This window comes from Suncus etruscus, chromosome 9 (assembly GCF_024139225.1).
Source record: "Suncus etruscus isolate mSunEtr1 chromosome 9, mSunEtr1.pri.cur, whole genome shotgun sequence".
NCBI classification, from domain to species: domain Eukaryota; kingdom Metazoa; phylum Chordata; class Mammalia; order Eulipotyphla; family Soricidae; genus Suncus; species Suncus etruscus.
The window spans coordinates 18,327,159-18,354,656 of NC_064856.1; the positions used below are offsets into that span (position 1 = coordinate 18,327,159).

Below are 27,498 nucleotides of genomic sequence, written 5' to 3' on the forward strand. Positions count from 1 at the left end.
CACTAAATAGAGAAATAATCTTTTAAACAAATATATGGTGCTAATACATGCAGGTGGATAGTCACAAGCAAATGAATAAAGTTGGATTCCTACCTCACATTTTCCATTTGATTTTGGACCACACCTGGTGAGATGCTAAGGGGTAACTCCGGCTCTGCACTCAGGAATTATACCTGGCAATGTTTGGGAACCAATATAGGATGCTTGGGACTGAACCCAGATTGGATGTGTACAGGCAAATACTCTACCTGTACTATCTTTTCAGCCCACTTAACTCACTTTAAATAGAAAAGTTCAAAATGGTGCCAGAGAGATAGCATGGAGGTGTAGGGCATTTGCCTTGCATGCAGAAGGATAGTGGTTCGAATCTTGGTGTCCTATATGGTCCCTTGAGCCTGCCAGGAGCAATTTCTGAACCTAGAGCCAGGAGTAACCCCTGAGCGCTGCCAGGTGTGATCCAAAAACCAAAAAAACAAAGTTAAAAATGGATCACAACCTGGGCCAGAGTAATAGCACAGCACACAGCTGACTCAGGTTTGATCCTCAGCATCCCATATGGTCCCATGAGCCTGCCAGGAGTAACCCTTGGATGCTGCTTGGTGTGCAAAAATAAAAAGCCTCGCAGACTAAAAGTTTAAGCTTTGGTACTCTCTCATAGAGAGAGAGTACTGTGGGCTGGACACTAGTCTTGCATGCCACTAACCTGGACTTATTCCCTGGCATCCCACATAATCCCCCGAGCACCATTTGGTGAAATTCCCAAGTGCAAAGCCAGGAGTAACACTGAGCATTGACAGATATGACCCCCAGATGCTCCCCAGACTCCCCACCAAAGAAAAGCTTGGACTCCAAAAGAAAAAGTAGCGGCTAAACATGTAGTTTAGCAGTAGAACACTTGGCTTGTACGTATATATGAGGCCCTGAATTTGATTCTTGACATAGCATAAATAAAAGAAAACACAAAACAGGGGGCCGGGCAGTGGCGCTGGAGGTAAGGTGCCTGCCTTGCCTGCGCTAGCCTAGGACGGACCGCGGTTCGATCCCCCGGCATCCCATATGGTCCCCCCAAGAAGCCAGGAGCAACTTCTGAGCACATAGCCAGGAGTAACCCCTGAGCGTCACAGGGTGTGGCCCAAAAACCAAAAAAAAGAAAAAAAAAAGAAAACAAAACAGAAAAGAACAGAAAGAAAACACAAGATAACTCCTTTTGCTCTCAGGATACCTGGGTTTTATCCCCAACAGTATTTGGCCCCCTGAGCATCACTAAGAACAATCCGCAAAACAGTTGGGTTAGCCCTCAGATGCCACCAAGTGTGGCCCCAACCTCCCCACCCCCACCTTTTGACAAAATTCTTAGTTTATACCAAACATCAAAATTCTTTAGCTTGACCATGTAAAACTTCTGTTTGACACATGTGTTCTTTTGACAAGCCGTATCTTTGAGCATTTCCTCTCTGGTACACTTGTACCAAGTTTATCCTTTGTTTCCCAGCCCAGTAGTCAACTTTGTCAGACTCCTGGTTTCTTCTATCGGGCATTCGCTTCAGAAGCATGATTAGGCAGTGAAGTATATTTCAGGGGCTGGAAAGATAGTACAGAGAGTAAAGTGCTTCGCATGTGACTGACCTTGGTTCTTTTTCCTGGCACCCCAAATGGTCCCCTGAGCACTACTAGGGATAATTCCTGGTACAGAGGTAGGAGTAACCCCTGAGCATTGCTGGGTATGGCCCCCAAAAATAATAAAACAAAAGAAAAATCATTTTTCTAACAGACAGAGACAGGCCAGAAGCAGATGGATGTAGCTGCACACAGACCCTTTATTGTTGCCTTTTTTGTACTGATATGTTGGTCGCAGTTCAACACCATAGGGTTCACAGTTATCATTTTTTTCTAGTTAGCTTTTCTTTATTTCTAACCCCTTTTCTTTTTTGTTTGTTTGTTTGTTTGTTTGTTTGTTTTTGGGTCACACCCATCGGCGCTCAGGTGTTACTCCTGGTTCTGTGCTCAGAAATCGCACCTGGCAGGCTCGGGACCATATGGAATGCGGGGATTTGAACCACCATTCGTCCTGGATTGGCTGTGTGCGAGGCAAACGCCTTACTGCTGTGCTATCTCTCTGGCCCTCTAACTCCTTTTTCTAACAGAAACCTAATTTTCATTCTCTGCAGTATATGCACTTATTTTTTTTTTTTTTTTTTTTTGTGGTTTTTGGGTCACACCCGGCAGTGCTCAGGGGTTACTCCTGGCTCCATGCTCAGAAATTGCTCCTAGCAGGCACGGGGGACCATATGGGACGCTGGGATTCGAACCGATGACCTCTTGCATGAAAGGCAAACGCCTTACCTCCATGCTATCTCTCCAGCCCCATGCACTTATTTTTTAATGCATAGAAAGTAATTCCAAAATTGTTACCAAAAATATTTCTGTCAATATGTAACTAATTGGGGCCGCAGCCTTAGTACAGTTGGTAGGGCACTTGCCACACTTGTGACTCAGGTTTCATCCATGGTACCCTATAGTCCCCAAGTTCGCCTGGAGTGATCCCTGAGCACAGAGCCAAGAGTAAGCCCTGAGCATTGTCAGGTGTGGCCTATAAACAAAACAACCACACACAAAAAAAAACGGAATCTGTTTTTGATGTTTCCTTAACCAGATGCATTCATAGTTAATATTCCCTTTTGTATTCCTGTTTATTCACCCTTTTTTTTTTTTGCAATGTTGGTGGCCAAATACTGAGCCTCACATTTACAAGGCATGCACTCTTCCACTAAGCTACATCCTTAGCTCTACACACTGATTTTTCTTTGTTTACTTGTTGCAATACTGGGGATCACACCCAGAGCCCCAAACTCTCTCACTGTGCCATACTCCTGCCATTTCAGTCATGATTTTGTCTGATCTATAAGTAGATACCGATGATGAATGTGCTTTGTAGCTTTGTCTTGAGACTGTGTGTACATTTACTATGTATACTGTGCATACACGTTTGGGACTGTTAAATCTTTCTTGTGAGTCAAACTTGTTTTTTCTTTTTGCCTTTTTTCTTTTTCTTTCTTTTGGGGGGTCACACCTGGTGGCGCTCAGGGGTTACTTCTAGCTCTGCGCTCAAAATCATCCCTGGAAGGCTCATCATCCCATATGGGATGCCAGGAATCGGACCACCATCCCTCCTGGATTGGCCGAGTACAAGGCAAATGCTCTAAGGCTGTGCTATCTCTCCAGCCCTCCTTTTTTCTTTACTTTTTCTGGCTCTTTGCTCAGAAATCACTCCTGGGAGTTCAGGAGGCCATATGCAATGCTGGGTATTGAACCTGGGTCGGCCTCATGCAAGGCCAATGCCCTACCCCCTGTGCTATGGCTCCAGCCCCTCTGCCTTTCTTTTTAAAGGGAGTATTGGCAGGAAGATGAACATGTGGTATTAGGAATCCAACTGAAGACCTCCTTTCTAGGCATGTCCTCTACTCATACTCTCTTCCAGCCCTGAAGAATAATTTATTATTAGAGAGCATCTTTGTTAATACAGTACTTTTTTTTTTTTTTGGTTTTTTTTGGGGGCCACACCCTGTGACATTCAGGGGTTACTCCTGGCTATGCACTCAGAAGTTGCTCCTGGCTTCTTGGGGGACCATATGGGACGCCGGGGGATCAAACCGCGGTCCGTCCTAGGCTAGCGCAGGCAAGGCAGGCACCTTACCTCCAGCACCACCGCCCGGCCCAATACAGTACTTTTTTTTTTTTTTTTTTTTTGGTTTTTGGGCCACACCCGGTAACGCTCAGGGGTTACTCCTGGCTATGTGCTCACAAGTTGCTCCTGGCTTGGGGGACCATATGGGACACCGGGGGATCGAACCGCGGTCCGTCCAAGGCTAGCGCAGGCAAGGCAGACATCTTACCTTTAGCGCCACCGCCCGGCCCCCCAATACAGTACTTTTTAACATCAAGGTCTCTGGTGGGGGAGATGAGTGGGATGTTTGGACCACACCCTAGGATGCTCAGGGACTACTCCTGATTTTGTGTTCAGGTCGCTCCCAGTGGTGCTCAGGGAACCTGATGGGGTTCAAACCAGGGTCTGCTGCATGTAAGGCAGATACTTTTATCTGTGCTCTTTTCTCATACCCATTAAGACCTACTTTATATAGTAATAGTCTGATACAATTATTTTTCTTTTGGTTAGTATGCCTTTCTGTTGATTACAGCTTTCCTTTGGAATGTGACCTACTTAAGTTGAAGCCAATGACTGCTCCCTATCCTCATTATCTGTGTCCACTTTTGTCTTCTTTCCTAGCGGCAGTACATATCTGTAAAAGTGAAGAGCAAAGCCTTCTGGATCTTCTCTTGGGAGTACGCTATGATGTACATGGGAAGTCTAGTGGTCATTATTTGCCTCTCCTTCTTCCTTCTCAGCTCCTGGGATTTCATCCCTGCTGTGTATGGCTTCATGTAAGTAACTGGTACCTCCACAGGAAACTCCAGAAGCTAATTTGATTTTTATGGGTCCAGCTAGAACTCGAGGGAGAGGGAGCATCAGGAGCACCTCAACCAGAGGTTTTCAAACCTGTCATCTCTGGCTCACTAGGAGAGCTTTTTCAGTTCCGGACATCTTTCTAATATTCCTAATAACATGCAGACGGCCTCAACCTTGTCTTGCCAGCAGAATCATCTCAGAGGGTATGCCCCAGATTGCAGGAATTTTAAGTCTGTTTAGGTATTTCCAGGGAGCAATCTTCTCTCAGAACCACTGTGCCAAGACCACTTCTTAAACTAGGGGCCATATAACTGAATCTAGGGTGGTAAAAATATTTTGTTTCCAGACAAATACAGACTGGGTCTTGAGCCAGAGAGATAGCTCATCGGTAGCGCGTTTGCCTTGCACTCAGCCGAACTCAGTATTCAGTTCGAATCCTGGCATCCCATATGGTCCTCCAAGCCTGCCAGGGTCAATCCCTGAGTCCAGAGCCAGGTTTAACCCCTGAGCAATGCCGGGTATAAACCAAAACAAACAAACAAAAACAACAACAGGCTGGGGCTTGAGAGATAGTACTTGGGATCACAAGGGCACTTGCCTTGTATGAGACTGACCCAAGTTATGGTCCCCTGAGCGCTGCCAAGAATAATTTCTGAATGCAGAGCCAGAAGTAACTCCTGAGCATTGCTTGTTGTGCCCCCCTTCCTCCACAAGTTACCAAGCAAAAGGGTTCTAAGTGGAAAAGGTTTTAGAAATTCTGGGCTAGATCAGTAGTTTTAGCTACCTGACACCTGAGGTCCATTGCATGAACAGTTGCCAAAAGGTTGAGCACAGATCAGTGATGGCTAACCTTTTTGAGCCCGAGTGGCCAAACTGCCACAAAATGCCCAGTCCTCCCAATGGCCACTCCGGCCCTCTTGCCAGGTGAGCTGCAAAGCAGACACAAGCACACTCACCTCCTGCCTCGTGCCGCATATCTTAATTGTGGGCCTTCCCGCGTGCCAGCTACAAGGCCTTCTCGTGCCACAGCTGGCATGCATGCCATAGGTTCACCATCGAGGGCACAGCTGGTCTCAGATGTGTCCTAGAACCTACCTGCAGTTCCCTCAACCTCTGGGAGGGTGGGGTGTCTCACTGCATTGTCAGTGTGTTTTTTGTCATGGGGATGTGGCGAGCTAATAATAGGACCAATATCTTGTCTTTGAACATCTCTAGGCAAATCTTTGGAATGACAAGAACAGATATTCCTTATTTTCAGATTTATTTCATTTTGGGTTTAGGGGCCACACATGGTGATGCATAGGACTTACACCTGGCTCTGTGCACAGAGATCACTTTTGGCAGGTCTCAGGACAAGGTCAGGTATCACTGTGTTGCTGGTGATGAACCTGGGTTGACCATATCCAAGACAACACCCTATCCATTGTACTATTAAAGTATGATTTATATCTGATCCTAATGTGTTTATTTAAAACTCTTTGTGGGCCAGAGAGAGTACAGTGGACAAGGCAGTTACCTTGCATACATCCAATCCAGATTTGATCCCTGGCACCCTACATGATCCCCTAAGCCCTCCAGGAATTATCCCTGGGCACAGAGCTAGGAGTAAGTCCTGAGCACAGTCCCACATGGCCCCAAACCAATATTAATAATAAAATAATAAAACTCCATAGCCAGGAGTAACCCCTGAGCGTCACCGGGTGTGGCCCAAAAAAAACAAAAAAAATAAAAATAAAAATAAAACTCAGTCTTTGGTTATGGTTCTAAGTTTCTTTTTGGGGGGAGTGGGGATGGCCACACCCGGTGACGCTCAGGGGTTACTCGTGGCTATGCGCTCAGAAATCGCTCCTGGCATGGGGGACCATATGGGATGCCAGGGGGTTCAAACCATGGTCTGTCCTAGGCTAGCGTGGGCAAGGTCTTACTACTTGCTCTACCGCCCCGGCACCTCTAAGTATTTTTTTATTTTAAACATGCATGTCTTGGTCAGTTGGAGAGGAATTGGTCTTTTTTGGTTTATTTCTGTTTGGGGGTCACCTCTGGCAATGCTCAAGGGTAACTTCTGGCTCTAAAGTCAGGAATTACTCCTGGTACTCAGGTGTACCATGTGGGATACTGGGGATCTAACCCAGGTGAACTTCTGTCAAGACAAGAGCCCTACTCACTGTACTCTAGCTCCCAAGGAACTAGTCTTTTGTTTCTAGCATGACTCCCTTCCAGAGAAGAGACAGAACCTTTCTTTTTTTTTTGTTTTTTGGGCCACACCCGGCGGTGCTCAGGGGTTACTCCTGGCTGTCTGCTCAGAAATAGCTCCTGGCAAGCACGGGGGGGACCATATGGGACACCGGGATTCGAACCAACCACCTTTGGTCCTGGATCGGCTGCTTGCAAGGCAAACACCGCTGTGCTATCTCTCCGGGCCCGACAGAACACTTCTTGGCACTCCCACTATGAGCTTGTCTTAGGAGAAAGCTACGTCAAAGTGCACCTTATCTAACACCACTCTTGTCTCTCTCTGCCTTTGTTTTCTTTATTCTAGACTTTCTGTTCCAGATCTCACTCCAAATATTGGTCTTTTCTGGTACTTCTTTGCAGAGATGTTTGAACACTTCAGCCTCTTCTTTGTATGCGTCTTTCAGATCAACATCTTCTTCTACACCATCCCCTTAGCCATCAAACTAAAGTAAGTTACTGGACCTGCTGCTGCTTCTCCAGAGTCATTTGGGAACCCTGCCCCATAGCCTGATAAGTGCCCTTCACATGAGGCCCCTGCCTTGGCCCAGAAAGCCCTGCCTTGCATCGCTTTATGGATGGGCCAATCCTTCAGTAGTCACACAGCCATGCAGACAGTGTTTTAGAGTCCTGATGCCTCCCCATCTCACTTTGGGATATATAAGCTCACCTATTGCTCCCACTCACTCTTAGATGAGTTTTCTTGGAGTGTAGATGTGTCTTTAGGAAGAATGTGCCTCCTTGGATGGCTCTGCTAGCAGCCCAGGGGCAGATCATTAAGGGCACTCGGGATGTAGCTGTATGGGCTACCCGTAGTTCCACACAATCTGGTTAGCTTGCCTCAAGTGATGTGTCCATGGATTCCTCTCTGCTGGTTCCGAAAGCCACTTGTGGGGCTGGAGAGATAGCACAGTGGGGGGGGGTAGGTCATTTGCCTTGCATGTAGTTGACTTGGGAGGGACCTGATTCAATTCTGCCAGGGGCAATTTCTGAGTGCAGAGCGCCAGGAATGACTCCTGAGCACCATTAATATATAAAGTTTTTTTTTTTTTTTTGCTTTTTGGGTCACACCTGGCAGCGCTCAGGGGTCACTCCTGGCTCTATGCTCAGAAATCGCTCCTGGCAGGCTTAGGGAACCATATGGGATGCTGGGATTCGAATTGCCGTCCTTCTGCATGAAAGGCAAACGCCTTACCTCCATGCTATCTCTCCGGCTCCCCGAAGCACTTTTCCTCTTCTTCTTCTTCCTTTTTTTTGTTTTTGTTTTTGTTTTTGGGGCCACACCCAGCGGCGCTCAGGGGTTACTCCTGGCTATGTGCTCAGAAATTGCTCCTGGCTTGTGGGACCATATGGGATGCCAGGGGATCGAACCACAGTCCATCCTAGGTTAGCACGGGCAAGGCAAATGTCCTACCACTTGCACCACCCTCCAGCCCCAGCAGGCACTTTTCTTGGCTTGCTGAAATGTAATCATACCTCATCAAGCACCTCTGGTAGGTGTCCATTCACAGTCACCACTCCCATTGTATAGTTGAGGACATTGATGCTCAGAGAATGGAACCATTTCTCCAGCATCAGTCAGTGAACAGTGATGCTGGCAATGAGGCCTGGCTTGTCTGGTTCCAGAATCTCTGCTCGAATCTCTGCTCAATTCTCTGCATCCAGCCAGACTTCTGAGAGAGATCGTGTACAGTACCTTCTGGAAAAGGTCCTGTTATCCTGGCTCCAGGGGAGTATTTGTGAATGCTGGTATACATGCCTGGCTAGTCTAAAGAAGCTGGAAAAGTCTGAGGTAGATTTTTAAGAGCTTCAGTTCTCTGCCCTCACTTCCTGTCATTTGCCATTGCACAAGCACGCAGAGATATAACACACCTCCACCCACCCACTCCCAATATTATCCTTGGCTGGCAGCTGACAGAAAACCATCCTTTGAGCTGGGAACATGGTTCAGCAGTAGGATGCCTACTGTGCTGGTATGAAGTTGAGTGTTTGATACCCTCACCTCACCTCACCTGTCCTGTGAGGTCCTGACAGTGCCATTAGTAACTATAGGACAACAAACCACAGTAGAAATGTGCAATTCCGGGCCGGAGAGATAGCATGGAGGTAAAGCGCTTGCCTTGTATACAGAAGGACAAGGACAGTGGTTCGAATCCCAGCATCCCATATGGTCCCCCAAGCCTGCCAGGAGCGATTTCTGAGCGTAGAGCCAGGAGTAACCCCTGAGCGCTGCCAGGTGTGACCCAAAAACGGAAGCGTGCAATTTCAGAGCACTGCAGCCCAGTACATGTGAGCATTATAACAGGTGTGTGACACCCACAAAAACTTTCGTATTTTTGCAGGAAAGAATTCTCTTTTTTTGTTTGTTTTTGTTTTTGGGTCACACCCATACTGTGTGGCTTTCTCCCAAACACTTACGTGGTCCACAGGTGGGCAGTAGAAGACAGTGGCCCTGGGCCCGGAGAGATAGCACAGCGGTGTTTGCCTTGCAAGCAGCCAATCCAGGACCAAAGGTGGTTGGTTCGAATCCCGGTGTCCCATATGGTCCCCCTTGCCTGCCAGGAGCTATTTCTGAGCAAACAGCCAGGAGTAACCCCTGAGCATTGCCGGGTGTGGCCCAAAAACCAAAAAAAAAAAAAAAAAAAAAGAAGACAGTGGCCCTGCAGGTCACTGTCCTCCTCTACTGTTCCCCTCTTGTTTGTTTTATTTTTAGTTTTGTTTTGTTTATGTTTTGTTTTTGGGTCACATCTGGTGGTACTCAGGAGTTACTCCTGGCTCTGCGCTCAGAAGTCTCTCCTGGCAGGCTAGGGGACCATATGGGATTGCCGGGGATCGAACTGAGGCCTGTCCTGGGTTGGCCACGTGCAAGGCAAACACCTTACCATTGTGCTATAAGTCCAGCCCCTCTTCTCTTTTATGGACAGAAAACCCACCCCTCCCTCCAACCTCCAACTGCCTCCCTTGCATGAACTGCTTCATGTGGCGTCTTCCACCCAGTGTTGTGGAAGATGCTGGTCTCCATGTTCAGGCATCACAGATTTACTGGTCTTTTTTTTTTTCTTACGTCTTTCTCCTTTGGGGGAGATGGAGGGTCACACTTGGTGGTTCTGAGAGGGTAATCCCAGCTCAGTGCCCAAGGGTTGCTCTCAGGTGCTGGGGCTCAGACTCTTATGTAGAACATCTGGTGTGTGTGTGTGTGTGTGTGTGTGTGTGTGTGTGTGTGTGTGTGTGTGTGTGTGTGTGTGTGTGTGTGTGTGTGTGTGTGTGTTTGTGTTGGGGCTCAAACTCTTATGTAGAACATCTGGGGGGGGGTGTGTGTGTTTGTTTTGGGGCTCAAACTCTTATGTAGAACATCTGGTGTTGTGTATGTGTGTGTTTGTTGTGTGTGTGTGTTTTTGTTGTGTGTGTGTGTGTTTTTGTTTTGGGGCCACATCTGGCAGCACTCAGGTTACTCCTGGCTCTGCTCAGGGAACCATATGGGATGCTGGGGATCAAATCTGGGTCAGCAAGGCAAGGCAAATACCCTTCCCTGTTGTACTATCATTCTGGCCCCAATATCTGGCTCCTTTTGTTTGTTTGTTTATTTGTTTGTTTGTTTAAGCCACACCTGGCACTCAGGGGTTACTCCTGGTGGTTCTATGCTCAGAAATCTCTCCTTGGGGCCTGGAGAGAGCACAGCAGCGTTTGCCTTGCAAGCAGCCGATCCAGGACCAAAGGTGGTTGGTTTGAATCCCAGTGTCCCATATGGTCCCCCGTGCCTGCCAGGAGCTATTTCTGAGCAGACAGCCAGGAGTAACCCCTGAGCACCGCTGGGTGTGGCCCAAAAAACAAAAAAATAAAAGAAAGAAAGAAATCACTCCTTGGGCTGGAGAGATAGCACAGCGGTAGAACATTTGCCTTGAACGCAGTCGACCCAGGAGGGATCTGAGTTTGATTTCTGGCATCCATAGTGATCCCCCGAGCCTGCCAGGAGCAATTTTTGTTTTTGTTTGTTTGTTTGTTTGTTTTTGTTTTTTGGGCCACACCGTTAGATGCTCAGGGATTACTCCTGGCTAAGCGCTCAGAAATTGCCCCTGGCTTGGGGGGACCATATGGGACGCCGGGGGATCGAACCGTGGTCGCGATCTTTCCTTGGCTAGCGCTTGCAAGGCAGACACCTTAACTCTAGCGCCACCTTGCCAGTCCCCCAGGAGCAATTTTTGAATGTAGAGCCAGGAGTAACCCCGGAGCACTGCCGGGTGTGGTCCAAAAGCCAAAAATAACATAAATAAATAACATAAATAAATAAATAAATAAATAAATAAATAAATAAAACCAGTGGCTCTAGCCACTGTTTGTTTGTCTTTTGATATTGGGGATCAGAGAGAGCAGGACTGCCAGGATCGCACTTGACACATTTGGGACACCAGGTACCTGAACTCATGACCATACACTTGCAAAGTTGCAAGGCAGGTGCAGCCTTTACTGGCTCATCCCAGCCACACAGAGACAGTTGTTTGAACCATCTTTAGGAAGATGTCTTCTGTATTCATACCCATCCTTCTTAGAGGCCACTGGCTGCCCTGCCTTTGCTAGCCTGGCTTTTGAACAAGGCTCTTGCTGTAGAAGTAAACAGTGTTTGGGTGTGAATCTGTTTGTGTGAATCTCAAATGTCTACCCACTGAGTCACCATGACCTTCGACCTGCAAGACAAGGTGTCATTAACCTCTGAAGAAAACTTTTGTGAGCAGGGCCTTCAGGTGCATGGCATGAATGTCCTGCAGGAAGGACTGTGGAAGCTCTTGCATCTCCCCAGGTGGCTTCCCTCAGGAGACCAAGGAGATTGCCCCAGCTGTCCACACCTCACCCATCACAGGCCTGATGGTGCTTTCCAGAGCATGATTCTGGAACAGGAGCATCTCTGAGCTTCAGTTTCCTCTGTGAAGTGCAGGTGACAGTGTGGCCTGCCTCAGGGGAAGAGGAGGCAGAATTAGGCTCTCGTGAGAACAAGCTGGAGTGAGGGCTCAGGAGGTCACTGTAACTCTTACCAGTGTGAAGTGACAATGTCCAGTTCTTGCAGAGCTCTAGGTTTCCTCCCTGGAAAGGTGATCTCAGTGGTTCCACCAACTGTATTGTCCAGACAAAAGCATTTGCAAGAGCCACTTCCTGCCCCAGCCCAGTTCTCAGAGGACCTATGGCAAGGGAGGTGCCTAATGACTCTGACAAGCAGTCATTTAAGCCAGTCTTTAAAAACACTGACTTCATTTGTTTTCTTCCTCAGTGGCTCCTGGGGGAAGGACAAGCTGGTAGAGGCAGGGCCTGGTGGGAAATGCCTCCAAGGGCTGTTCCTCTAGTGTTTGCTGGGGCTCATCATCATCTTGGAACATTTCTGAGTCTCTAATGTTTGCTGCTCTGCTGAGTACAATGCCAGGAGTTAGCCCATGGCACATCTGATTGTGGCCCAAATACAAACACTTGATCTGCATGCAAAACACATGCTCAGCCCATTAAACAAGTCTCTCAAACCCCAGCCCTTTGTCTTGGGATTGTCAGAGTCAGCCCTAGTCTGAAGTTCCCTGGAATATATCTGGGGAGTTATTGGTTGATTTATTTATCTATGCCGACTGAGCTTTCTCTGTCCTCATCTGTCCCAGGGAGCACCCTATCTTCTTCATGTTCATCCAGATTGCCATCATCTCCATCTTCAAGTCCTACCCGACAGTGGGGGACGTGGCCCTCTACATGGCCTTCTTCCCTGTGTGGAATCATCTCTACAGATGTGAGTACTTTCTCTAAAACCCTCTGGGTCACAAATCTGTATCATCTTGGCCCCTGGTGAAAACAGGGAAGCAGTATTTGTTAGGTCTTGGCTATTCCAGAAGCGCCCAATCTGCTCCCTCCACCAAAAAAAAAAAAAAAAAAAAAAAAAACCAAAAACACTGACAGAATAAAAATCCTGAACATGTAGTGAATGTCACAGTGTACCTAGTGATCCATGAGTGACACACGCATTAGTTTGTTTTACCTACACTCTAACCTTGGACGAAAGAAGTCACCCACTATACTGATAAGAAAGAAAGTAGGGGGCCGGGCGGTGGCGCTGGAGGTAAGGTGCCTGCCTTACCTGCGCTAGCCTAGGAGACGGACCGCGGTTCGATCCCCCGGCGTCCCATATGGTCCCCCAAGCCAGGAGCGACTTCTGAGCACATAGCCAGGAGTAACCCCTGAGCGTTACCGGGTGTGGCCCAAAAACCAAAAAAAAAAAAAAAAAAAAAAAAAAAAAAAGAAAGAAAGTAGAGCATTTGTTTACTATCAGAGAGCTGGTAAGTGGCAGGGCTGGGATTGGAATCCAGATCAGGAGCTCCAACCAGCACTTTCTCTGATGCTGGTAATGTCCCATATCTGCAGAGTCCAATAGACTCTAAGAACTAAGAAACTAAGAACTAAGAAACTGAACCTTTGGGGCCAGTGCGGTGGCGCTAGAGGTAAAGTGTGCCTTGCAAGCGCTAGCCTAGGATGGACTGCGGTTCTATCCCCTGGCGTCCCATATGGTCTGCCCAAGCCAGGAGCGACTTCTGAGCGCATAGCCAGGAGTAACCCCTGAACGTCACCGGGTGTGGCCCAAAAAAACAAAAAAAGAAAAAAAAGAAAGAAACTGAAAGCTATGAAGCCACATTCAACTGGTGACAATTATATTAGTGCAATGTAAAAACCAGTATTGAACCATTTCCCAGTTATAACACTGCAGGTTCTGTGGAAGGCTAATGACCAACACTCCTCTTCCTGCTCCAGAAGGAATTTTTCCCATCCTTTCTTCAGAAGGCAGTGGAGAGGCAATCAGTGTGTTTAAGCTTCTGGTATCCTCCGATGCCCTCCCTCAGACTTTCATCCTCTGTCCTAGGTCCTTTGAGCTCCCTTGGGCTTTGTGTCAGGCTCACTTGCCTTTGTCTCTGGCAACCAGACCAGGATGAACCTGGCCCAAATGTGGCCAAAGTTGGTGGATGGGTTGCTTTGTTTGTTTTTTTTTAAGCCTCCCTAATAAAACAGTAGAGTTGATGGCCCAGCATCTCTTGATTCTCTCAAGTAAAATTGGTGGGTAACCATAGAACTTTCTTTGCCTATCATGGGTGCCCAGCAAGATGTCTGAAGTGAAGTGGAAAAGTCCCATCTTCAGAGGGTGTGAGCCTTTGTTGTTGTTTTGGGACTGCCTGGGTGTCAACCAGGAAGTGAAACTGACCAGCTGACAGGAGGAAGCTGGCCTATAAGAGTGGGCCTCTGAGAGTGGAAGATTAAACAGTGGGTGGGTGGTCAGACCAGGCTGGCTGGGGCCGGTGAGGTGGCGCTAGAGGTAAGGTGTCTGCCTTGCAAGAAACTAGCCAAGGAAGGACCACGGTTCGATTCCCCGGTGTCCCATATGGTCCCTCCAAGCCAGGGGCAATTTCTGAGCACTTAGCCAGAAGTAACCCCTGAGCATCAAATGGGTGTGGCCCAAAAAAACAAAACCAAACAAACAGATCAGATCAGGCCGGCTGAGATCAGGTCAATCTGGTGACTGGACCAACCTGACAGGAAGGAGGATGAGGCACCTTCTGCCTGTGACATCACACCTGACAGACAATCATGTGGGAGAGGACCAGAGATAGCACACAGGGTAGAAAGCTTGCTTTGTACACGGCCAACCCGGGCTTGATTCCCAGCATCCCATATGGTCCCCTGAGACTACCAGGCGTGGCCCAAAATCAAAATTAGAAACAAGAACCATGTGGACTAGGGCTCACTGTCAACCTGGGGCCCTCAGCACAGTAGCCAGTGTTAAGTGAGGAAGTCACTGTGGATATGCCCCAGGATGTGACAGGATGGGTCTTTGGGACATCATTTCTCCTCCAAAGGAGGGTTATTATTTTCTTAGTTCTGTTCTGCACAGGATGCCTTTTACTTATTTTGCTGAACAGTCTGAACACTGGCTGAGCTCAGCTTCCCTAATGGCATTCCCTACAGGCATTTTGGGCAAATTCATTTATCATTTCTGAACCTTTCTTTTTGTATGTTGGTTTATTGTGGTTGTTGTTGTTGTTGTTTAAATCTTAAATGTGGAGAATAGCTTTCATAGTAAGTAATAATATAGGGGCTAGAGAGATAGTACAGTAGGTAAGGCATTTTTGCCTTGCATGTAGCTGACCAGGTTCCATTCTGAGCATCTCATATGGACCCCAGAGCCAGCCAGGATTGATTCCTGAGTGCAGAGCCTGGAGTAAGCCCTGAGCACCACCGACACCCCCCCCCCCCAAAAAAAAAAAGAGAGAGAGAAAGAATATAAAAATGGGGACAAGGATATGGCCTAGAGGTTTGGAACGCAACTTTGCATGTAGGAACCACAAGTTCAGTCATGCACAAGGACCCCCAAACACCACCTGGAATGACTAACACATCAGATATAAAAGTAACCCCAAAACAAAAACAAACATCATTAAGAGAAATATAGCTAAAGATATAAGAATATTTATTACATGTATATTGTTACTATGGTTAGTAATAAATATGTAGGGAGTTTCCTGAATAATTTACTGAATAATCAAAGCTTCAGGCTTGTTAGCCGGAGTCCTAGAGAATCCCTGTACTCAACTCATCTTTCAGAGAGGCCTATAAGTGATGGGCACAGAAGTGGCTTCTGTAAATCTGGCTGTTGCTCTTTAACTGGAAAAAAATGAGCTTCTGCAGCTTTTACAGGGAGCCTTAGGTGCTCCCGCATGTCCAGCTCCCGTGGCAGAAATCCTCAGACTCTGTGTATCTGTTTGCGATCACAGCTGTGAATCATCCTCTCAGGAGTGTCTTGGGGAAGGGGGAGTTCTTGGGACTCTGGCGATTCTGAAAAGGCTTCATGCTCAGACTTTTCATGAATTAAAGATGCAGTTGGAACACTAGAGGCTGATGTTAACATGCCTGTTCATTCCCATTTACCTATTTTTTTTTTTTTTTTACTTCTCTATGGGGTGGCGAAGAGGCAGTTGGGCCCATCCCCAAGTGAAGTCCCAAACACTGGAGCTTGGGGCCAGCATGAGTCACAGCAGCTTAACTGTGGTGTTAGGGAGCAGCCTGCTGGTCGGGTGGGCAAAGCATTTCCTGAAGGCAGAGAGAGTGAGATTTATTAATTCTAAAGTATTTTTGAAAACTATACTGATAAAAATACATATAAATTAATAAATATACTGCAATGCATTCCCATATACCTATCAACCAATCATCAAGGTCCCCAAATTCCCTGAGTGGCCCTCCCATGTACCCTGGAATGCCTGCCCTGAGAAGGGAAGGTGACTTGCTAAAAGTCCCAGCTTCTTGGGGACAGAGCCAGAGATCAGATAAGCCACCAGGTGAATGTTCAGGGACTGGACCTCTGGCAGCTCAGCAGGTGATCAGGGGTCAGCCTCTCGACTTATTAGGCCCCAGTCATCTCTGACATCTCTGACACCTGGTGCCTGGAACAAACTGTTCTGTGCCCTGGGCCCCCAGCTCCATCTGCTTTGGCAAATAGCTCTAATCCTCTGGCCTGTCAGCCAACAAGAGTAGGTAGCAGCTCCCTGTTCCTGCAAAGGTCACCATGGACCAGAAGCCAGCAGAATACTGTGACCCTCTCCAGACGCCCAGGAATGTGTCTGGGCCATGCTCATGTTGTGCCTAAGAGTGCTGTGGGCTTCTCTCTGTCTCTGTGCTCTTGGCCACCTTCTTGTCACCCAGACTGAAATTCAGAATGGCCAAAGGCATGGAACATAACCCCCTGGGATGTCAGGTCCATTTATTTTTGAAATGGGGTACATTTTCAGCAAAATGATATTCACAAATCACAAATTCACAAATGATTTCACAAAATGATTTCCACAAAAGAACTGCTGAGAGGGGTTGGAGAAATAGTACATGTAAGACAGTGGAGTGGAGGAATGAATATAGCTTTGTTCTCCTTTAGGGTGTAATAATGGGCTGTTTGTTTGTTTGTTTGGGTTTTTTTTTTTTTTTTGGACACACCTGCATTGCATTCCCAGACTTCTTGTTCTGGCAGCTAGAGAACAGAAGCTTCAGGGCGACTTGGCTCAGGACTTTGCCCACTCAGCTTTGCAGACCCAGTGACTTCAGCAGTGCCAGCTAGAAAGAGCACCTTGTAGGCTCATAATTCCAAATTGCAGGGTTTCATTGACCACTAACATTTCAACTACTCTCTGAAAACACAATTGTCAAATTCCAACTGAGCTAAATTCATTAAGAACAGTTGCCGGTGGGGCCAGGTGGTGGCGCTGGAGGTAAGGTGCCTGCCTTGCCTGCGCTAGCCTAGGACGGACCGCGATTCGATCCCCTGGCGTCCCATATGGTCCCCTAAGAAGCCAGGAGCAACTTCTGAGCACATAGCCAGGAGTAACCCCTGAACGTCACAGGGTGTGGCCCAAAAACAAAAAAAAACAAAAACAAAAAAAAAAAGAACAGTTGCCGGGCCGGAGCGATAGCGCTTCAGTAGAGTTTGCTTTGCACACGGCTGACCCAGGATGGGTCTGGGTTTGATCCCTGGAGTCCCATTTGGTCCCCTGAGCCAGGAGTGATTTCTGAGCACAGAACCAGGAGTTAACCCCTGAGCATCACTGGGTGTGGCCCAAAACCCCCCCAAAAAAAAATAAAGAAAAGAAATGTCTATATTTGGGGCCGGAGAGATAGATAGCACAGTGGCATTTGCCTTGCAAGCAGCCATCCCAGGACCAAAGGTGGTTGGTTTAAATTCCAGCGTCCCATATTGTCCCCCGTGCCTGCCAGGAGCTGTTCCTGAGCAAATAGCCAGGAGTAACCCCTGAGCACCCCCGGGTGTGGCCCAAAAACCAAAAAAAGAACAGTGCCTAATAGTCATTCAAAAATGAAAGGTCTTTTCAACAACCACTCGCTATAAAAAGCCACCTATTGCTTCTCAGTAAAGAATGACCCTTAAGGACCTTCTGTGTTTGCTGCTCCACCATCCCAGGTAAGGCCTCCCACTTGCAGACATCACGGACCTATTATGGACCGGAAGGCAGAGTCCACCCCTTCCAGCAGCCTCCACACAGCTTACATGGCTGTGTTGACAGATGAGCTCAACAAATTCCATGCTGTTTATAGTTATTCTTCCTATCATTCTGTAAGAATGGACAGAGGATAGTGTAATCTCCAGCCTAACCCTTAAGCATCTTTTAGGGGCAGCTAACTACAAAGATTAACCAACCTCCCAACACAGCAAAAACACTAGAAAAATAATGGGGAGGGCCGGTGCAATAGTGCAGCAGTAGGGCATTTGCCTTGCATGTGGCTGACCCAGGACGGACCTGGTTTGGTCCCTGGTGTTCTATATGGTTCCCCCAAGCCAGGAGCGCTTTCTGAACGTATAGTCGGGAGTGACCCCTGAGCTTCACTAGGTGTGGCCCAAAAATCAAAAAAAGAAAAAGAATGGGGAAACACATAGAAGCCCACTAAGCTTAGTGAGTGAAAACTGAAGATACCAGCCAGCTCAGCAAATTCTCAGACATGGAATCTTTTTGTTTGTTTGTTTTTTGTTTTTTTTGGCCACACCCAGCGAGTCAGGGGTTACTCCTGGCTGTCTGCTCAGAAATAGCTCCTGCAGGCACGGGGGACCATATGGGACACCGGGATTCGAACCAACCACCTTTGGTCCTGGATCGGCTGTTTGCAAGACAAACGCCACTGTGCTATCTCTCCGAGCCCAGACATGGAATCTTTAATGACACCATGGTAAGGATGTTCATGAGCTCAGAAATAGATAGCACAGGTAGTCAACAAAGAAATCACAAAAGAGGGGCCAGAGCGATAGCATAGCTATAGGACATTTGCCTTGCACACAGTGACCCAGGACAGATATCAGACATGAGTTTAGTTCATGACATCCCATATAGTCCCCTGTGCCTGCCAGGAACAACTTCTTTTATTTTTCCCAGGAACAATTTCTGAGCGCAGAGTGAGGCGTGACCACTGAGCGCTGCCAAATGTGACCCAAAAATAAAACAAACAAACAAAAAACAGGAAAAATGAAAGAAAACACAGAGAGTATAAGATTTTAAATTAAAACCTACTATATAGGGGCTGGAATGATAACACAGGGTTCTTGTTTTGCATGCGGCAACCTCGGTTCAATCCCTAGCATCCCATATGGTCCCCAAGCCTACCAGGAATGATTCCTGAGTTCAGAGCGAGGAGTGTTAGTACTAGTGCCAGGTGTGGACCCCACAAAAAATAAAAAACAACACATATGAAATCAGAAATGACATATGAAAAACATGGTAGTTTACTAAAAAAAATACAATAGAACAGTAGAATAACAGAAGCTGAGCAGAAGATTGAGAAGCTCCAAGATGAGATGAAGGAAACCACTAGGAAACAGCAAAAGGTGAAACACAGTCTGAAAGAAATGAAGAACATCAGAGAACTATAGAATGAGTTCAAGGAAATAATATAAGAATAATTGGAGGGGGCCCGGAGAGATAGCACAGTGGCATTTGCCTTGCAAGCAGCTGATCCAGGACCAAAGGTGGTTGGTTCGAATCCCGGTGTCCCATATGGTCCCCCGTGCCTGCCAGGAGCTATTTCTGAGCAGACAGCCAGGAGTAACCCCTGAGCACCGCCGGGTGTGGCCCAAAAACAAAAAACCAAAAAAAAAAAAAAAAAAAAGAATAATTGGAGGGAGCAAAGAGATAGCACAGTGGTAGGGCATTTGTCTTGCATGCGGCTGACCAAGGAGGGACATGGTCAATTTCTGCCATCCCATATGGTCCCCCAAGCCTGCCAGGAGTGATTTCTGAGCACAGAGTCAGGAGTAACCCCTGAGCACTGCTGGGTGTGGCCCAAATAGCAATTAATCAATAAATTAATAAAGTTTTAAAAAAAGAAAGAGTCATTGGAGTTTCTGAAGAACAGGAAGGCAAATGTGATGAAGAAGTAATAGGGACTGGGGCCAGAGAGATAGCATGTGGAAGACCTTTAAAGTGAGGCCCTTCGGTGAGGAGGAATCTCCTCATTACCCAGAGCCACTGTCACACGAGCCCTTAAAAAGATCAAGCCCATGGGGCCGGGCGGTGGCGCTAGTGGTTAGGTGCCTGCCTTGCCAGCGCTAGCCTAGGACGGACCGCGGTTCGATCCCCCGGTGTCCCATATGGTCCCCCAAGCCAGGAGCGACTTCTGTGCGCATAGCCAGGAGTAACCCCTGAGCGTCACTGGGTGTGGCCCAAAAACCAAAAAAAAAAAAAAAAAAAGATCAAGCCCTTAAAAAGACAGCTAATATGACAGGCCGGAGCATAGAGTTCGTGTGCTGGAGGCCTGGTTTGTTGTTTTTGTTTTTTATATTCAGAGTGTTTGTGCTCAGGGACCATATGTGGTGCTGAGAATTTAACTGCGTTGGTCGCATGTAGTCAAGTACCTCACCCGCTTGCTGTATTATCCTCCAGCCCCATGGAGGCCTGTGTTTGATCCCGGCATCATATGGTCCCCTGAATACTGAACCAAAAGTAGTCCTTGAGCATCCTAGTGTGTGACCCATAAGCTAAAAGACAAAATATGAGAAAAGGGGCCAGAGAGATAACATGGAGGTAGGATGCAGGACAGTGGTTCGAATCCCGGCATCCCATGTGGTCCCCCGAGCCTGCCAGGAGCGATTTCTGAACATAGAGCCAGGGAGTAACCCCTAGCGCTGCCGGGTGTGACCCAAAAACCAAAGAGAGGGAGAAAAAAGATGATAGAAGGTGCATGGAAGTCTCTACCTTCCTCTCAATTTATACTAAACATAAACATGCTCTAAAAATGGACCTATTTTGTAAAAAATGGGAAAGGAGGCCAGGCATACAAGAGACAGAAATGCAGGCAGCCCCTGTGAGCATGCATTTGAGATCTCCCCTCCTGCCTTCAGAGGGGATGCAGGCACCCGGATCTCAGCCCACGATATCACTGAACCCTAAAATAAAGGATGAGGTCTGAGACCTTTGCGTTAGTCAGGAACACAGTCAGCAGCAGCGGGAAGCACCGTCTCAGTGGTGGTGCTGGTTCTGGCAGTTCCTTAGAGAAGGCCCTTGAGCCATTTCAGAGAAGCTTGCTGGGAAGCACAGGCAAACACCTATGTTTTCACCCAGGTCCCTCTGAGGCCACACTGTGCCCTCTCTCGGCTGCCTTCCCCAGCCCCCAGGACCTGAAGGAAGCCCATATTCCCTCTGAGATGGACGGAGGAAGGGCATCAGGTTTTTAGATCACCTGAGGAATAGTGAGGTGTATTTAAGGGGTGTGTCCAGCAGGGGGCTGAGACAGGTAGTTGGAGAAGAAACATCTGCTCCTTAAAGCCAAAGGCTCTGCTCTGCAGGAATTAACTATGTGGTCCTTTTGAGCAGAAAACACCTTTGTCATAAAAGAGGGGAACAACCACTGTTGAGAGAGAGATGGGAGGGGGCAGGATTTCACAGGCCCAGGGACATTAACCTCTTACCCACTCCGTCCTGGTCTCCTGCCACAGTCATACTCAGGTCGTCTGGGAATCCAAGCCCTCCCACAGCTGGGCACGCCGAAGCCGGGGATCCAGGGACTGAGGTTGCCCTGGCACTGTGGGCTTCAGGGGGTGAGAGCGCTGCTTGGAGTTGCACCTGGGCTTACTTTTGTTCGCCTTTTGGTGATCTTGGGCATCAAACCCAAGGCCTCAGCTTTATTGCTGAGCCCCTTTCCAGACCCTCCTGGAAACCTTTCCCTCCTGCAGGACCAGGATCCAGAGAAGTTGCACTGTGCTAACTGTGCCTGTCTTTGCAGTCCTGCGGAATGTCTTTGTCCTCACCTGCATCATCATCATCTGCTCACTGCTTTTCCCCGTCCTGTGGCACCTCTGGATTTACGCAGGAAGTGCCAACTCAAATTTCTTCTATGCCATCACCCTGACCTTCAACGTGGGGCAGGTGAGAGTCAAGGGCAGAGCGGGAGGGGAACTTTTTGTTTTGTTTTGTTTTGGCCACACCCGTATGATGCTCAGGGGTTACTCCTGGCTAAGCATTCAGAAATTGCCCCTGGCTTGGCACCATATGGGACCCCGGGGGAGGGCAGGGAGCTTTTTATGGCCCCAGACCTGTGGCCTGGTCCCAGGGATCTGCACGCTTCTGAACTGTCTTTGAGCAGGAGCTCACATTCCGGTGGGGAGGTGAGGGGAAGAACACAGTAACCCCTGAATCTGGCTGACATACAGGGCCTCCCAGAATGGATGCAGCTGTCTTTACAGCTGGGAGCACACTTAACAGGATCATCGAAGGAGCCAAGAGTCTGGATCTATGTCTGAGGGGCCTCCATTCCTGTGCCAGTATCGTTGGCTCCGGACTGCCCCATGGCTGGGCAGAGGTTTATCAGACATTGGGGACAGCGGAACAAAGGCAGAAAAGAAGTATGGGTCGGGCTCTTGCTGTCTGGATTGAATATTGGGCCACTGGAGTCTGGGAGAGGTCACAGAGGAGGACCCAAGCAAAGTGCTGGCCTCCCTCATACCTGAGAGAGCTTGTTACAAAGGCAGGTTTCTGGGGAACTAGAATGATAGTACAGTGGGTAGGGTGCCTGTCTTGCACATGCCTGACCCACGTTAGATCCCTCGCATCCCCTATGGTTCTCCAAACCTCACTAGAAGTGATTCCTGAGTGCAAAGCCAGGAGTAAGATCTGAGCACAGATAGGTGTGACCAGAATGAACAAACAAAAAGGCAGGTTTTCTATTAGTGTGTTTTGTTTGGTTGATTAGGGTTTGGGGTACCAGGCTCAGGGGCTGTGTCTAGCTTGGCAATGGGAGGACCAGGACTCCTGTGTGCAAGGCAAAACTCCAGCCCTCCCCTCAGAGCAATCTCCCTTTGTTATATTTATTTATTTATTTATTTTTGGTTTTGGGGCCACCCCCGGTTACACTCAGGGATGACTCCTGGCTAAGCGCTCAGAAATCACCCCGGCATCATATGGGATGCTGGGGATTGAACCAGGTCCATCCTGGGTCAGCCATGTGCAAGGCAAATGTCCTACCACTGTGTTATTGCTCGGCCCCCAATCTTCCTTTTTTAAATTATTTTTTGCCATACAAAACAGTGCTCAGGGGTTACTCCTGGTTCTGCCCTCAGGAATCACTCCAAAAGGGCATGGGGGACCATATGGGATGTTGGGAATTGAACCCAGGTTGACTGCATGCAAGGCAAGTGCTCTATCTGCCGTACTTTCATTTTGGCCCCACTTCTTTTTTTTTTTTTTTTTTTGGTTTTTGGTTTTTGGGCCACACTTGGTGACACTCGGGTTACTCCTGGCTACGTGCTCAAAAATCGCTCCTGGCTATACACTGGACTATACACTGGGGATCAAGCCCAGGTCTGCAAGGTAAACACCCTACCTTTGTGCTATCACTCCAACCTCCACTTCATATATTTTAAATCCTGTGGTTCTGCTGTGGATCAGTTCCCAGTCCCCCTCCCACATGTAGATGTGAAACATGCTCAGAAATTTGCTCCCTTCAGGATTTCTCATAAGGATTCTTGTAAAAGTGCCTGGAAGGCCTTGTCCTCTGTGCCACAGGCTCCCAGCTCCAATCCATCCTTGTCAAGGGTAAAAAAAGGGGAGCGAAGCATGCTGCAGCCGCCACGCCCTGTGGAGGACCACAGGGAGGCTCTTCCCACCACAGCTGCAGGGTGGGAACCTTGGGCTTTTCCATGAGTGGTGTGTCTGCTATTTTTTTTTTAAATTTATTAAAAGGAAATAAATTCTAGGGCCTGAGGGGTGGCTCTAGCGGTAAGGCGTCTGCCTTGCCTGTGCTAGCCTAGGACGGACCACAGTTCGATCCTCCGGCATCACATATGGTCCCCCCGAGCCAGGGGTGATTTCTGAGCGTATAGCCAGGAGTTACCCCTGAGCATCACTGGGTGTGGCCCAAAAAACAAAAAAAAAGAAATTACATAGTTGACATAACTGATCATGATACATTTGTTTTAGGATGACAGAAAGTGAACTTATTCAAACATAGAAAGAAAATACAGAATTAAAAAAAAAAAAAATGTGGGGCCAGAGAGATAGCATGGAGGTAAGGCGTTTGCCTTTCATGCAGAAGGTCATCGGTTCAAATCCTGGCGTCCCATATGGTCCCCCGTGCCTGCCAGGAGCAATTTCTGAGCATGGAGCCAGGAGTAAACCCCTGAGCACTGCCGGGTGTGACCCAAAAAAAAAAAAAACACACACACACACACACACAAAAAAAAAAAAAAAAAAATGTAGGGGCCGGAGAGATAGCACGTAGGTAAGGCATTCGCTTTGAATTCAGAAGGAAGGTGGTTCAAATCCCAGCAACCTATATGGTCCCCTACCAGGGGTCCTCAAACTTTTTAAACAGGGGGCCAGTTCACTGTCCCTCAAATCATTGGAGGGTTTGACTATAGTAAAAACAAAATTTATGAACGAATTCTTATGCACACTGCATATATCTTATTTTGCAATGAAGAAACAAAGCAGATACAAATACAATATGTGGCCCGTGGGCCATAGTTTGAGGACCACTGCAGGGCCTAGCCTGCCAGGGATGATTTCTGAGCATAGAGCCAGGAGTAACCCCTGAGTGCCGCTGGCTATGACCCAAAAAAACACAAGCAAAACAAAACAAAAAGATAGAAAAAGAAGGGGAGAGAGTTATTTAGCAGTTATATTTGTGAAAATTATTGAATTACCAATAAAGTTGTTAATACAATATCCGCTATTTTTTGTATGGCCATTTTAGGACAGTACATGCTCAGCCCTGCATTTTCTCAGTCTATGAGCAGTGGGGAGAGACCAGGCCAGAGAGTGTCTCAGGAGCTGTCCCCACTGGGTCTGCAAGGGCTTGAAAATTGACCTGCATGGGAAGCATGATCGGGGCCCTTGGTCCCAGCTCCCCAACAAAGCTTCCTTGCTTTTATAAATAAACAGCACTTTAAATGCTGTTCTTTTTTTTTTTTTTTTTTTTTTTTGGTTTTTGGTTTTTGGGTCACACCCGGCAGTGCTCAGGGGTTACTCCTGACTGTCTGCTCAGAAATAGCTCCTGGCAGGCACGGGGGACCATATGGGACACCGGGATTTGAACCAACCACCTTTGGTCCTGGATCGGCTGCTTGCAAGGCAAATGCCGCTGTGCTATCTCTCCGGGCCCTTAAATGCTGTTCTTTGCCTAAATGCTATTTTCCAATAATGTTCCCATTTTATGATTTTTTATTATTATTAGTGTGGTGCCCGGGATGCATAGGTTTTGTGTGTGTAAAACTTGAGGTTTACCATTGAGTCACATCCTATCTTTGCTAAGCTCGTGACATGGCTCTGGTTAGGCTATTGCAGGATTTATTGGACAAGAGAGAGGCCCCTAACCCTGGTGGGGAAGGTGGTTTCTGGTTACTTGGCTGCTCTTCACGGAAGAGGCTTGCCTGGGTTTCCATATGCTCATGTGCACATGGGCCAGGCTGCTCTGGGATGGATTCCAGGCAGAGGTCCTGCTGGGCCAGAGATACCTTTTGTGCCTGGTGCCTTTTGGCAGATGATTCCAATTTGCCCTTTGGACAAGTCATAACCCGACCCTGCCTCCCTGTGGTGTCCTGGCATGTTCAGGCATGCGGCACATCTGTGCCAGGGACCTCTTGGGCCCAGAGCCAGACAACTGCTGGGTCAAATGCCTCCTAAGCCCATTGCTGTGAGAGCTTCATGGCTCTGCAGCCAAGAATGTCACTTGGGGGGCTGGAGGAATAGTACAGCAGGCAAGGCATTTGCTTTGCATGTTGTAGTCCCTGATTAAATCCCCGGCATCCCATATGGTCCCCAGAGCACCTCCTGGAGTGATTTCTGAGCCAGAAGTAACCTCTCAAAACTGCCAGTTATGGCCCAAAAGAACAAAACAAAACAAAAGAAGTTCAAGGCTTGGCTCAGAGCAGTCACTTAGCAAATATTTATGGACTGAAGCAACCCAGATAGCCAGAGAGAACATGGTGTGACCATTGCCAGCGGTGCCAACTGTGTGGCCACTGCTCAAGACTCTCCTTTCTGTTGTGAGTGTCCAGGAAGAACACTTGCAGATGTGGACAGACCATATGGGCGGTGGCCACAGGGGACCAGGCACCCCCAATGGCTGGGGTCAGGAGGTTGCAGCTGTCCTCAGCTTTTCTCCAGCCATTGCTGGAACCTGGTGTCTGTGGCCATTGTCTCCCCTGTGCCCTCCCCTGCCTGAGACTGCAGCCAGAGCCCCCCTGAGGTAGTTAAGTATCAGGCTGTCCTCCCTCTCCTAGATAGATGGTACTTTCTGTGGCCCATTCTCTTCTTTCTGCCCCAGCCTCCCAGAAAGCAGGTGAGACAGAATGTTCTGGAGTGAACTCTCTAGAATGCCTGGGCATGCAGATGGTGTTACCTGTGTCAATCAGTGCCAGGCCCTTTGAGAAACCTATTATCAGTAACCTGTTAGTGACACCAGCAGGCCAACTAGTGACTTAGGCCCGTCCTTTTCCCTCAGGCCAGTAAGTATTTTCAGCATGTGGACAGGTCATTTGCTAATTACAATAGTGTCTCAGAGTTAGTAACCAGGAATGACAATAGTAAAACTGAGAGAGAGAGAGAGAGAGAGAGAGAGAGAGAGAGAGAGAGAGAGAGAGAGAGAGAGAGAGAGAGAGGAGAGAGGGAGGGAGAGAGAGAGGGAGGGAGAGAGAGAGAGAGAGAGAGAGAGAGAGAGAGAGAGAGAGAGAGAGAGAGAGAGAGAGAGAGAGAGAGAGAGAGAATGTGTGTGTGTCTGTGTGTCCACGCGCGCGCTATGGGTGTGATGGGTAGGTGGGGGGAGATATTGAGATTAGGTCACTTCCTCACCATGTGACCAAGCGACACACTTCTCTAGGTTGCAGTTTTCTTGAGAACAGGATAACAGCCTCCATGTGCTGAGAATACTGGATGTGTGAGTCCCTAAGCTCAGCACCAGACACTGAAATACCCAGAGCAATTCCTAGGGGGCGTTCACGCAGGAAACCAAGAGAAGAATCATGCTCTCGTGTTCTGTCAGTCTGTCTCTGTGTCTCTCTTTCTCACTTCCTCTCTCCTCTTTGTTTTTCTCCCTCTTTCCTTTTCTTCTCTCCCTTCTTTTTCTTCTCTTTTCCTCTCCCTCATGGGATCTCCCTCTTCCTTTTTTCTCTTATTCCCTGTGTCTCCCTTTCTTTCTCTCTCTATCTCTTCCTTCCCTCCTTTCTCTCCTGAATGTCATTGACCTACAGAATGGTCATCAAGGATTATATTATAAACAAAAAGGAACGTGTTTAAATTTCTCTTTTTTGGCCATAGTGCAGTGGCACAAAGCGCCTTACCAGCGCTAGCCTAGGACAGACCACGGTTTGATTCCCCAGCATCCCATATGGTCTCCCAAGCCAGGAGTGATTTCTGAGCTTATAGCCAGGAGTAACCCCTGAGCGTCACCGGATGCAGCAAAAAAATAAGTTAAATTTCGCTTTCAGGGCCCGGAGAGATAGCACAGTGGCATTTGCCTTGCAAGCAGCTGATCCAGGACCAAAGGTGGTTGGTTCGAATCCCGGTGTCCCATATGGTCCCCAGTGCCTGCCAGAAGCTATTTCTGAGCAGACAGCCAGGAGTAACCCCTGAGCACTGCCGGGTGTGGCCCAAAAACCAAAAAAAAAATTTCGCTTTCATAAAAGGGTAAGGTAAAATATACCACTCACCCTAATTGGGGCCTTAGCAATGGTGCAGAGGTAGGGCGTTAGCCTTGCATGTAGCTGACCTAGGATGGACTGGGGTTCAATCCCCTGGCATCCCATATGGTCC

At 47.9% G+C, this 27,498-nt stretch overlaps 1 protein-coding gene across 1 annotated transcript in view; it reads left to right on the top strand.

Annotated features, from left to right (window-relative positions):
- PIGU (phosphatidylinositol glycan anchor biosynthesis class U) overlaps positions 1-27,498 on the top strand; it is a 107,561-nt gene that overhangs the window by 73,137 nt on the left and 6,926 nt on the right. The window contains exons 8-11 of the mRNA XM_049779273.1: positions 4,286-4,440; positions 7,005-7,148; positions 12,331-12,455; positions 21,476-21,618. Of these exons, the coding sequence (XP_049635230.1) occupies positions 4,286-4,440; positions 7,005-7,148; positions 12,331-12,455; positions 21,476-21,618 (567 nt within the window). The remainder of the gene's footprint in view (positions 1-4,285; positions 4,441-7,004; positions 7,149-12,330; positions 12,456-21,475; positions 21,619-27,498) is intronic.